Genomic DNA, 13058 nt, shown 5'->3' on the forward strand with positions numbered 1-13058 from the left:
CATGGGTCTACAATGCCTGATTATGCAACTAAGCACTGATTTCAACTGAACCATGAGAGGGAGAGGTTCTCCTCTGACATTCAGTTCTCCCAAGGTTCCAATCAAACACACCAGCCTGAAAATCCCCATCCTTACTAGTTACTCCACCAAGTCTAATGCCAACAAGAGCAGATCCAACTGCACGATTTTGTCACAGATTTTTTTTACCCTTTGATGCACACATCTGATGAACAAAAACATCAATCGATGCCGCTAGAGAAGACATCCCAAAAATATTCGGTTGAGTCCTGTGAAACAAGGATTCGTCTGAACCCTCACAAGAAGCAGCCCGCTCACTGCTACGCTGCGCAGGCAAGATGCCTTCCGAAACACCATGTTCTTGTCGGATTGGTCACGGGTAAATCCGCCCCTCTTGGATTCTTGGGAGGGTTTTAGCGCTCAAGAAAACCAAAAACCCCAACTTGCTACCCTGCCAAGAAGGACCCAAGAGGGATTTCCCCCCTTGTACAAGAACGATTGATGCGACTGATAATCGGGCGAGATGATGGGGCGGAGCAAGAAAATCAAGGCAAGAAAAGGAAAGCGCGTACCGTAAGGTAGGTTCACGGACTGCAGAGCAAGCAAGAAATGGAAGAAAAAAACGCAGGAGGAGAAGAAACTGGGGAAGAAGCAAGGTACCAGAAGCCAATGCAGGAGGGGTGGCGCCGCGGATTCGATCACCGCGGATGGGGGGAGGTGTGCGGCCGAGGAGGGGATGAATGCTTGGCCTTGAGGGTTTCTTGGCTTCTCGATGATTCTTTTCTCTCTCTTTACTGTTTGCTTTCTCGCATGGCAGGGGAAGGCTTGGGAGAGTAGTAGTTGAGATGATCAGATGGTGGCAGAGTCTGTTTCTTCCCTTCCCCACCCTTTCTCTCTCTTCACTTCTCTCTTTCTCATCCTTGAAAGCTTTGTCGCTTCTCCGCTCTTCTGTTTGGTACCGTCTGACATCTAAAAATCATGTGTGTACCTTCCTTCCGTTTTAGAGCAACTCTGCTCTTCTTTTAGCAGCAACTCTGCTCTGCTTTGAGCACTCCTTATAATTTATTTATTTTTGAAAATTTCTGGGGAAGTTTAGAACGAAAGTCCCACGAAACTTCCGTAAAAATCTATCTAGCTTGCATAAACAATCCTCAATAATCACGTAGTATTATTTCCCTACCTTGCTCAATACAAGTGATCCGTTGGGGAAGTGACAGGTAGACATACACAGAAAGCACGCAATGCTAGTTGGGGATCAACCCATTTCGCCAATAATGGTAGTGCTTGACATTGTGACAAATTTACCATTTGGTTAGCTATTTTTCCACAATAGGTTATAACTTATTTTAGCATGGTATTCAATGACCACAAAACTCAGGAGACATGGTGGCTGACTCCGCTTTGCTCTCTAAAAATGGTTGGTGAATTGCTTCAACCGGATGGAAAGACTTGAGAATTCAACAGATACTTCTGATTTCCCAATTTTAGGAATTCTTGTTTCTACAGTGCCATCTATTATTTCCCAGAAATTTATGTAATAAGTAAATATATATATCACGGTTAGAAACCATTCTCAACCACTATGATAGAATCTCGCAGCAGGTTATCTCAGGATGGAAGTACAATTAAGCATATGCATCTACTAGTGGCAATAATATGCGTAGCAACTGCAATAAGAGATTCCTATCTGAACGACAAATAACAAAAGATAGTAATGTAAACCATACAACTTCCAACTGAATTTTTCTTCCCAGAAAAACAACTTGCAAGCAAAAGATACCATGTAATTAGCAGACTGCCGACGAAATGCTAGACAAAAGAGTACAAGTAAGACCGACCAAGTCTTTTTACAGAGTGTAAACACCACTCATCTCTGAATTTTGTTTAACTAGAAGAGAAAAACAGAGGTAACTGATAAGCCATATATACAGTGGTCCGACAAACATAGGCCAAAATCATAACTCTGGTGCCATCCTGAGAACTACTGCTCAAAAAGTTTCCTCTAGAACTCCGTCTTCAAGGGAAAGTGTTGGACACTGTAATCATCACCTAGTGAAATAACTTCACTACCTGTTCAACGTTTTTTCGCAAAAAACTACATGTTCAACGTTGAGTTAGAAGCACTCCTCTGTGAATTCATCTGCATTACTCATCGGCCAGAAGTGTGCAGGTCAGCTTGCTCGACTGCATCAGCGGTGAGTGGCCATTGCGCTCTGGACACACAGATTAGCAACTCTTTCTGCGAAGGATGGTCTCACCAGCTTGCTCTTTTCTGAATCATCATCTCCACTCCTGCCCTGAGTGTCCTGAACCAAATAACCAACTTCCCGCTTTCTTTCTTTGGTAACGGCTTCTCTGTTCTGTTTTAGTTCAGCAAGTGCGGGCCTGTTTAATGCTTTATCGGAGGTGAGCGGAATTTTGTCACCCTCAAAGCTAAATGGTACCTTCTCCCCTATGGTGCAACTCCTTGAGGATGGCAGATGTGAGTGCCCATCAAACTGGATGGTTGCCCTGCGTTTGCAGCCCCTGCCCAGCATACTCGACTGCCTCTCTTTCATGAAATGAGCAATGGCGCTGTTCTCACTTGTTTCACTTAGAGAAACGAAGCTTTGGTTCAGCACAGGTGAAGGATACCAGCCATCTTCATTGTGTTTGCCATTGAAAGGTTCAGGGTCTTGATTTTCATAGCTGATGCTGCCTGCCAATGCTGAATACAAGCCGACAGGTCCCAGTAGATCTGACGGGACTGTATCACTGTCAGACTTACAATCATCTAGATCAAGTGGTATAAAATCAGCATCTGGCTCTAATCCTTGTTCTTTGATATCTGGTGCTTTGAAGATCACAGACTTAATGCGAGGAGGGTGCAAAGAAGATCCATAGTTATAACCAGCATGCTTGGCATTATGTTTGGCATACATGAAGGAACTGTGTGGTGCTGAGATTCTGTTATTGCATAGCATAGAAGACGGACGTCTAGGGAAGGCATTGTTGCCTTTGTGCAAACTGAACCCTAGTCCAGCAAGAGTGAGAGAGACATTGTAATCCCATATAACTCTTGATTTTGGTTTCTGGTAAGGCTCCAGGCTGATCCTCTTTGAAGAAAACAGGTTCACAAGATTTAAAACCTATACTAAGAAAAACACCTGATCAGCAGCAAGCGAAGTTCTAAAGAGTAAAGGCGCTAAATAAGTCGGATCACAAATATGAAATAGCAAACCTGCTGGTATGATAATACCAAAGAAAAAATTTGGGGTTGAGATCGCAAACCTGCTGGTATGATATACCAAAGAAAGACATTTCAGGTTGAAGTCCTTTGATGTGATCAGAGAATTCAGCTTCCGTCAGGGGCTTACAGAACCAAACTCTTCTGAAACGAACCTGATTTCATGAAGGTGGAAAATAAAAGAACATGCATCAGCATTATTCCACGTGATTGAGAAAAGGAGCAACAAACAAGACAACGAAATTGCTAACATGATTAATAGGTAGGTAACCATGGGGCAATGAATTTGAACAACATAACCTGACAATGTGGACTGAGAACATAACAGACCAGTACCAACAGCATACTTACCTGGGCTGGTCTGGACTTCTTTGATGAATGGAATGCATTAGGAAGAATGTTCAGTGCTCCATCTGAAGTTGCTTCAAACACGCCACAAAGCTTCCTCTCCTCACGCTCAAACACAAAGAGAAGCATACCAGCTCTGATCTTCCTTATAAATGATGTAGCATATCCAGGAAGGGAAAAAAGCTTCTGCTTGAAGCTCTCCAGCTTAGTCACACGATTGCAGAGGATAATAGCACCACCATATACACCAGGTATGTTGAATATGTCAAGCTTGTGGCGCGGATTCCTTTAAAAAACGAAAGACAGAGACAAAGAGAAAATTCGCTCTTCAGATACCCAATACATTCAGAGAAAAAATGCAGTTGCTAACTTCTAGAAGCACTAGCGGGGGATAAGAAACTATGAGTCAGCAACTCACATTTACTATTGCAAAAATAAATCAAATTAACAATGATCAGGGTCTAGGTCTAAAGGCCCAATAGTGACAGAATAAACAGAAGGAAGGTAAAGAAGGTTGCTGTGATATCAATGTTACATTCCCTCCTGTTGAAGGAGCCTGACAAAGCCCAAGAATGCAAGTAGCCTTGTAGAACAAACATAGATCAAGTATTCCCCATTGCCCAAACTAGTACAGGTGTTCTAAGGAGCAGACATGAAAATTGAGAAGAAGAAAATCTACATGAAGAACGAATGATGTGCTACAGTTTATCCAGTGGGTCTGTGAGCAATTATGCATGATCCGAATAACAAGAGTTAATTGTTCAGTACAGGAATGAAAGATCCCTGTATCCTGCCGTTTCTTCTATTCTACAGTCCTACCTACCATTAAAATTTACCAAGAAACCAAAAATAACCTAAAATCTCCCCAATAGCGAAGGATCACACTGCGACCACATTTCTCCACCTACAAGTCTAGAACAGGCGAGCAAAACCTGGGCGGAGCATCAGAGCAAGGAAAAATTGCATGGAAAGCAGGTTATTCATGTCATCCAAGAACGCGTTAAATCGAACCAAGGACCAAGAACAGGCGAGCGGGTCCGTTACTTGGCGGCGCCGTACCAAGGGCGGGGGTGAAACCCTCCTCTCCCCTTCCCGCCCCTCCCCCTCCAGGAACAGCGGCTCCACACCGAGCCCATCGTCCTCGCCCCCTTCACCTCGAACACGCGGTTCTCCTCGGCAGCCGCCGCCACCTCCTCCTCATCCGCTTGCGAGCCTTCTCCGCCGATCTCCCCCTCCTCTATCGCTTTCTCCACCTCGGAACCCACATCCAACTCCACCTCGTCGCGTCCCACGGCCGCAACCCGCTCCTTCCCTCCCATCTCCTCCGCCGCCTCCGCCACCATCTCCATCTCCCGTGTGTTTCGTGTTGGGTGCGCGCGTCGTAAAGCCGCTGCTTTGTGTTGTGGAGCTGTGGACTGTGGCTTTATCTTTGAGAAGAAGACGAAGAAATGGGCTATCTGGTGGGCCAAATATAGAGGCTATATCTCTAACCATTTACGGCCCAAGTATCCAGGAACATAAACAGCTTTCATTTATTTGCATTTTTTACCCTAAAAAAATTTATTTGCATTTTTTTCTGAAAACGTTTGTATCTTCAGAATTTGGCGTCAGGAGAGCCTCTCCTGTTTTCTTAGCAATTTCACATGAAACAGTTTGATTCTGAGAATATGAGAAGAAAAGCACCACACCCCGATCCTCCCTACAAGTCTACTAATCAAGCTTCCTCTTGTCTCGCTATATTAATATATCAACCATAGCACAACTACACGCTACTTGGCATCACCACAATCACACCGAAAAGAAAACACAAAAGAAAGAAAAGAGAAACTAATGTCCACAAGATTGGATCGACGAAAACCAAAATATCTCGCAATCATTGCGCCCTCCGGAGAATTCTCACCACGCTCCTAGCACCCTGAAGCGCCGCGTACCAAGCAGCACCTTTAGGAAAGGGATGACACCGCTGCTTACACAAGTCCTAGGGTTTCCCCCGGTACGCACATGGACAAGGATGGAGAGCTTCACTCAACGCCCTTCACGAAGGAAGGGTGGCGCCCGCGGACGCGACCGCGTCAGTGTCGGCCAAACCGACAGGGATTTCTCCTGACCCTCGTAGCCCCGTCTTGGACGCTTCATCGTGCTCCACCACACTTGCAGATCACCACCATGCCACCACCATGCCGTCTCACCGTGGCTATCGAAACAAGGCTAGCAGGATCAAGAAGGGCCAGCCAGGAGCGAGATGTAACATGTCAGCAACCACGTAGGAGGAAACCGCCTACAACGCCACCTGCGGAAGCCGACCGGACGCATCGGCCGGAGAAAACCAGGCCCTCACGGGATAGACGAGCCCGAGCGGGCTTGTGAAGCTCCCTCTCGCACTATAGGACACGCGGCTGCCGACACCGCCACCTCTAGCTCGGGCCGCCCATCCGTCCGGCGGAAGCGGCACTGGCCGAGCTCGGCCTCGGCCCGGCCGGACCCGAGATGGGGCCCGAAGGGCCTAGATCTGGCCAAGCGGGCGCCGCCCGAGCCCTCGCGCCACCCCGCGACCAAGCAACCGCGCCTCCGTCTCGACTCCACTCGTCGCCGCGTCGCCCAGGAGGACTCAACGCCGCAGGAACCATCGCCAACATGGGTACACCGCCGTCGGATGAGAAGGCCCCACATCTCCCATCAAGCGCAATGCGCCGTCCAGGAGGACTTGCCGCCGCCGGAACCGTCACCAACCTAGGTACACCGCCGCCGGATGAGAAGGCCAACATGCAGGGAAAGGCAGGGGAGGGGGGTGAAGGGGCAGCTGGGCTAGGTTTTCTTTCCGCCTGCCCGTCGCCCGCGGGGCGACAGGGACGGGTACCTCAGGGAGTTCGTTTTTCCAGTCCTGATGGACTCACTGATCAAGCTTCAGGTGGCCATGGAATTATTTCCTCAGCGTTTAGTCACTGAACTGCAACCTGGACCTTCAGTTCCATCCTGGCCCAGAGTTCTCGAGACTATTCCATCCAACACAATGCTAACAGTTCCTAATTGGGCAAGCAGCTAACGAGTGTCATTTCACACATTTGATTGGCCAACATTTACACGTATAGATAATTACATGGAGAGCAAGGGATCCCTTTCAGCACTAGACATAACATATGGCACCTCCTGGCAGAAGCAGCCCGTTCATCTTCCCACAGATTCATCGCATATGGTGCCTGAAAGGGCACAATTCAAGCTTAAGTGCAGACCATTCAAATCAACAATAGACCATCCAATAAGCTCAAGGAAGAGGGGTCCACCTCAGTGTTTCTTTTGTCCCTCGGCGGACTTTGCAGCGGATGGTTGGGAGTCCTAGGCGTTGGTGAGCCTCGTAGCGGTGGCATCCAGAGAAACCTGAAGATTATGTTCGAGCATATTCAACAAGAGGGAAATGCGCATAGCTTATTGAGTGGGAAGTGAAAATAGGGTTCTGAACAAAATACCATAATAGACTCCATCAACCTCCAGCACGTCAATCTGTAAGTTCAACAAACTGAGCCTGGTAAGTACCATTTCAAAATGATGCCGCAATTAAGAAACCAGAATGAAATTCAGCTGTTGGCTTCTGTTCGTTTAAGGCAAATAAGCACACTAATACTTACCAAAGTTGAAATCACAACAAATAATCATAACCTGGATAGCTCCAAACAAATGGCAAACAAAAAAGTTGACAAATGGATCACGTGTTAAATGCATATAAAATGGATACATTGCTGGGATTAAAATGGAAATGCGAAATGCATATAAAATGGATACATTGCTGGGATTAAAATGGAAATGCCAAATGCACATAAAATGGCCACACTGCGTAGATAAAAAAGGTAAGCTCTTTTGCATAACTAGTCCAAATTACATAGTGATTTCATATGATCAAGAGTATCAAGCAGCATCTTATTTAGCAGCACCCTACACTAAATGGCATGTTGATTAAACATTTATGTGGGCTCTTACAGAGCCATTAATATTGCTAAAAGAAGGTTGATTCCAGGATGGAACACTCCCATTGAACAAAAATTGAATAAGAGGAGCACAACAAAGCTTTTAGAGCCCTTGTAACTATTCTAGGCAAACATACTTCCGATGTCATATGAGTTTGGAAATCTCATTCTAGACATGCATGTCTTACTCAAATCATGTAAATCTCAAGCAATCGACCATTACACCATTTGGAGATCCTCATTAGTTGCGCTACAACTTTATTCATAACTAGTCAATTCCACATAAGAAACATCTAATTTGACAGAATTTATCCTATAATATCATGAGACATCAGCTAAAAACACCTATATTTTTTGAGAAAAAAAACACCTATATTTTGACAGACAGCTAAACAACACTTGTGGTAAAAGTAATTTCAAAGGGAAGGGTGCCCACGGGGACATCACTGGAGTCAGTAGATGTGGATTTATCGCTCATTAGTTGCGCTACAACTTTATTGATAACTACTCAATTCCACATAAGAAAAATCTAATTTGATAGAATTTATCCTACAATATCATGAGACATCAGCTAAAAACACCTATATTTCGTCAGACAGCTAAATAACACTTGTGGTAAAAAGAATTTTAAAGGGAAAGGTGCCCACGGGTACTTGGAGACCGATGACACGGATGCTGTCCATGAGCTCCTGCACCTTGGCAGGATCATTGGCACGAGTTCGCATTAGTGGCCTCCTGATATCTTCTAGTGGGATCTCCATCACCACAGGGCCTTTCTTCTCCGAGTCGCTCAACGGGGACCGTGCAGCCGCACCTACACCATTGAAAAATTGAACCATTGTTATTTCAGAGAAAGTTCAAGTACAGAGAGTGAACTTAAACATCTGAACTAGACTGCCCAAGATTACAAGCTGATCACTGGATACTGCACAAGGAAATTCTCCTGTCATGCAACACTCAACAACATGATCCATCATAACCACGGGCGGACGTAGCGTCCCTGTTGCCCGGGCACGTGCACAGGCTTCAGCCTCGCTCGTCTCAGGCAAAAGTCGATGTTGAGGAGCAGACTTCCGATGCAAAGAATCCATGTGCCCGGGCTTCAGCCCCGAGCGCCTCAGGCGTGAGTTGCTATTTTTTTTCTAAGGCACGAGTCGCTGTTGATCAGTTCTGTTGGGTAACCAACACTTGCTTTGTTGATTTTTAATTTTTCTTTGAGAATTATTAGTGAGGAAGCATCCCACCAGCCATATAAGGAATATCAAGCAGCGTAGCATCCTACCAGCCATGGTCCACACGAAGGGGTAGTACCGGAAGCTCAGCCTTTGATTTTTTCTCTTCTATAATAATATAAATCAGCGTTAGAAAATTTAGCTCCGTCATGACATGTAGTTTATATTATAACGATTTGATGTCATATATGTTACTACTCTTTTTAATAAAGTTGATCAAAGTTCAAGTATTGGACTTAGAAGTTAGGATAAAAGGTGGAAGTACACTTATTTAAAAAACGGGATGAGTATATATAAAACTTGGGCACCATGATCTAATTTTGTAATCCTCGCGGAAAACACAGGAGAGGTTGGCACAATTAAAGTTCTTGTTTCCTACCCTCCTGCCCTCGCTTGTACTGTTCTCGTGGTCTAATCTGGGATTCCCCCAACATTTGCCCTACTTTCAAGAACTCACTCTATCCTAATTCGAGCATATGGTACTGGGGTCATGCCTACGTCAACATGGATGTGTCCGGCAGTCCATGAGCTCGAGCTGCTCGCGTGAATATTGCCAAAGCTCCTCACGCATCAACGGGAATTGACATGGATCGAGCCCCCGACCCCTCGCGTCGCGGCGTGAATAATACCGCCAGCACCACTTTAGTTCCCCCTTCTTCATCATCGCACCGGTAGACCCGCTCGCCTTGCCTCCCTATCCCGCCTGAGCCGCAACCTCCGTCGGCCTATCACCCCCGCCTCTCCTCTAAACCTTCTTCATCTCCGGTGAGCCCTCCCACACCTACCCACGCCCTCAACCCCAACCACGTCGGTCATCAAAGACTAAGAAGAAGCTCACCATCGCACCCGAACCTACCCCACCCTAAGCGTATTTTTAGCCTCCGCCGCTAGCAACACAGCGGCGAGCCGCCTTGTCCCCGTCTCCGACAAGATCCATGTGATGCCTATATTTTTCCTTTTTTTTATATGTGATATGCCTAAATGCCAAAGTTAAGTCGCCTTGTCCCCGTCTCCGACAAGTTATGATCAGTGGCGGACCTAGGAATTCATCGAAGTCCGCCACTGATCATAACTTTGCCTAATTAAACACCGTTAACATGCGATTATCCACCATTTTTTCGCTTCAGTTTCCAGATAAGATAATTATCGAAGGAAGTTCGAATTAAATCATGCCGGATTCAACTGAGCCGCTTTGGTTCCAAAATAGACAAGAAATAGGCAACTTAATTTTCACGGATACTAGGGAACAATATGTCCCAGTGGTACTAAGATTCGTATCCTCACACTTCATCTCACAATGATTTAACTCAGCTCTATTCGCTAAGGAATCCAATGGAAATAACACCAAGGGGGAGCAGGTGAAGGTAAACCTACCATTGGAGGACGAGACCGAGAAGGAGAGGCCGAGCCTCCCCCTCACGCTCCTCTCCCGGAGAAAGGGGCTCCTGGGAACGGCGGCACGGCCGTGGAGGAGGAAGCCGGCGGGGGGCACGATCTTTCCCAAATCCAAGCTCGACCTCCACGCCATTGCTGCTCTGTTTTTTTTGACAGATATTGCTGCTCTGGAGCTACCAAGTCGGAGCGTCGCATCGATCTGCACCATAGGAATTCTCTGGGCCCTCCAGTTCAATAATGAGCCTAGTGAGCCTCGCTCGTTTTCTTGGGCCTATGGGCCTCTCTTAGGCTCTATATCTGTCAACTAATCATGGGCCTGAAAGTGCATTAACAGCTCTACAAATTGTTTTTTTTGTGTGAGAATTGCAATATGCCCGTTGTGTGTCTTCTTATCTTTGAAGTCATTTATTCTTTTCTATTTATCAATTGGTACAACTAATAAACTGAATGCCATCTTCTTGATCTGTAAAATGTATGGTATTGATAGTGTCTATTTATTGGTTTATTTTTGTGAATCTACTTTAGATATGGTGGGATATACTCTTTAATGCATCCAAGCGATCACGGCAAAGAACAATAACTCAAGCATATCAGATTGATCTCCTGACCTTTGGCGTATGTGTCACTAAAGATATGTGATATTTTTTCCTAAACTTAAACTTATAAACTAATTAATGTGTTGCGCCTAGAGAAAGATATGATATGCATGGAGAAAGATTTAGGGAGACGGTTGGCCACTAAGACGTGTCCACTTGAGAATAAACCTACGCCACATGGGTGACAGGTGTTATGCGTATGTGGCATCCAAGTGTTACGTACAAAAGAAACTCATGACATGCGTTAACAACGTGGCACTATATGATGGAACGAGTAATACACATGCTTGGGTTGGGTTCGAGGAGGGGCATGGGGTGGGATGGCGAGTTTTTTTATTTTGATAAGGTAAAAAAAGTACAATGGTAATCTTAATTTTAACCTTTCATACCATTTTATTATTTCACAATCTGCCCTCGCTGGCAAAATATTTTGTGACTGCCATCAACGACATAAAAGGGGGGAAATTAAAATCACTCTACTTTCTTGAAATATGTAAGAAAAACCATCCTCAACATATGAATCCATGAGTCTCCACGTACGTAGTCCCATATGATAGCTAGATGCCGCGTCATACACTCAAAGCAACCATATTCATTTGTCAACTGTTCTGTGAAAGTTTTTGTACGTCTGGGCAGCACACACACCAAATTAATGTACATATCATGAAGAAAATCTTGAGAAATTATTTGGAACTAGAGACAGAGAGAAAAGAAAAAAGAATCAGAAGTGCCAACGTGAAATATTAGCAAGTGCAAGATCACGAGAACAGATATGCTTTTGTGTTGTAATTCGCGTGGGTCATTAACATACATTTGAATGGAGCATTTATTAATTGATTTAACATGAAATACCGTTGACTGGCAAAAATCTACATATGATGGAAGTTGGTATGATACGCCTACACATGGGTTTTCTGGTCGCCGATATCATGAGAAAAGATATGCTTACATTCACTAATGGCGCATCATATATATGTAGCATATTTATTCAGAGAAAGATGCTAATTATTTTCACGTACGTACACAACAAAACTTCATTGATACATTGTCACCTGCAACCAAAATCAGACGCAATTCTGTGTGCTATATATGTGCGAGGGCGGTGGCGACCATGGTTTCAGTCTTGCACTCTAAGATGAGGAGCCATGTCATGCATACGTATGTACGCCAGGTGTGTTCTCTCTAGCAAGATTGACATTCATCAACAGACCTGCACGTGTTGTCTCTAGCACTAGCAGTCTTCGTGTGTATATTTGGAGGTCTGCGACAATTATTTGCATCACCAAACAAACAAATAATATTTTCTCACTAAATGAAAAAAAAATGTCGAGGTCAACTTAAAAAGTTTTGGCATATTCTTCAGAGAGTCATAAACACTAGTTTATTTATAGTTAGATCTTCGTTTGTATGGACCGGCAAACTATCAATGTATGGACTTCATTAGTGAAACTAGGTTTGTGACATTGGAGGCTATAAGTACACTTCCCTACTCCCCACTCTCTCCATCCCCAATCTCGAACCCCTCTCTCCATAGTTCATAGCTTCATACTACTCACAGTTCTGTAGTATCGAACTTTAGTCTCTCATGGATCCAACACTCAACCAGGAGTGGACATCCTCTGAGGTAGAGGAGGCAAGGTCACTCATTGCTAGGCTCGAAGGCAAAAAATTCATCTACAATGATAATGATGACGGGAACAAGAAGCACAACGACATCGTGGATGCTCTCCACGCATTGTTCCCTTCAAAAACCATGCAACAGGTAACAGATCTTTACGTCGATCTTGTTGTGGAAATGCATTTGATGCAGTGGAGGGAGGAGAGTCCTATTACTGGTGGGACCACACATAACTTTTGCACCGTTCACGACCTTGTGAACGGTAACTTTGGGGAGTCGGGGGAGAGTAGTGCTGGCGGTTCACATGGGGTTTTCACCATGGGTGACCATGTGGATGGGTACAACTTTGGCTTACAAGAGGAGGCAAGTACCATGTTTGGTTTTCCATTGGAGGATACGGGGATCATGGAGATGGAGGAGGCACTGCCGATGGTAGAGGATAACATGATGGAGGTGTTAGAGAATAATATTGTCGATGATGAACTAGTTGCTGCCCCACATCCAGGGAGATTTTGGACCACAGACGAACACAGGTTCTTCAACTGCTATATTCTTCTTTGTCATGTAGTAGTAATTGTTGTTTAATTACATATTTTGCATGAACATATATAATAATTAAGGATATTGTGTGAATCTATTATATGAGATAGGTAGCTTTAGTTTGTG

General features: G+C 44.9%; 1 protein-coding gene and 1 pseudogene across 1 annotated transcript; both read right to left on the minus strand.

Moving 5' to 3' along the window:
* Nucleotides 1-1717: 1717 nt before the first annotated feature.
* LOC124706082 lies at nucleotides 1718-4941 on the minus strand (annotated as a pseudogene).
* A 1691-nt stretch (nucleotides 4942-6632) lies between these two features.
* LOC124685123 (sulfiredoxin, chloroplastic/mitochondrial-like) lies at nucleotides 6633-10365 on the minus strand. The gene is made up of 5 exons (XM_047219442.1): nucleotides 10158-10365; nucleotides 8199-8365; nucleotides 7057-7090; nucleotides 6874-6967; nucleotides 6633-6789 (listed from the first exon to the last, which is right to left on the minus strand). Exons 1-5 carry the CDS (start codon nucleotides 10309-10311, stop codon nucleotides 6774-6776), a joined length of 465 nt encoding a protein of 154 aa, XP_047075398.1. The 5' UTR covers nucleotides 10312-10365; the 3' UTR covers nucleotides 6633-6773.
* Nucleotides 10366-13058: the final 2693 nt, after the last annotated feature.

This window comes from Lolium rigidum, chromosome 1 (genome assembly GCF_022539505.1).
Source record: "Lolium rigidum isolate FL_2022 chromosome 1, APGP_CSIRO_Lrig_0.1, whole genome shotgun sequence".
NCBI lineage: Eukaryota > Viridiplantae > Streptophyta > Magnoliopsida > Poales > Poaceae > Lolium > Lolium rigidum.

Excerpts from the sequence above, each read along its gene's own strand:
- LOC124685123 (XM_047219442.1), bottom strand. The coding sequence starts at position 10,311 with ATGGCGTGGAGGTCGAGCTTGGATTTGGGAAAGATCGTGCCCCCCGCC. Across the intron at positions 7,091-8,198 it reads TCATCGGTCTCCAAGTACCC|ATTGACGTGCTGGAGGTTGA; the intron begins GTGGGCACCTTT and ends TTGAACTTACAG. Across the intron at positions 6,968-7,056 it reads GGTTGATGGAGTCTATTATG|GTTTCTCTGGATGCCACCGC; the intron begins GTATTTTGTTCA and ends CATAATCTTCAG.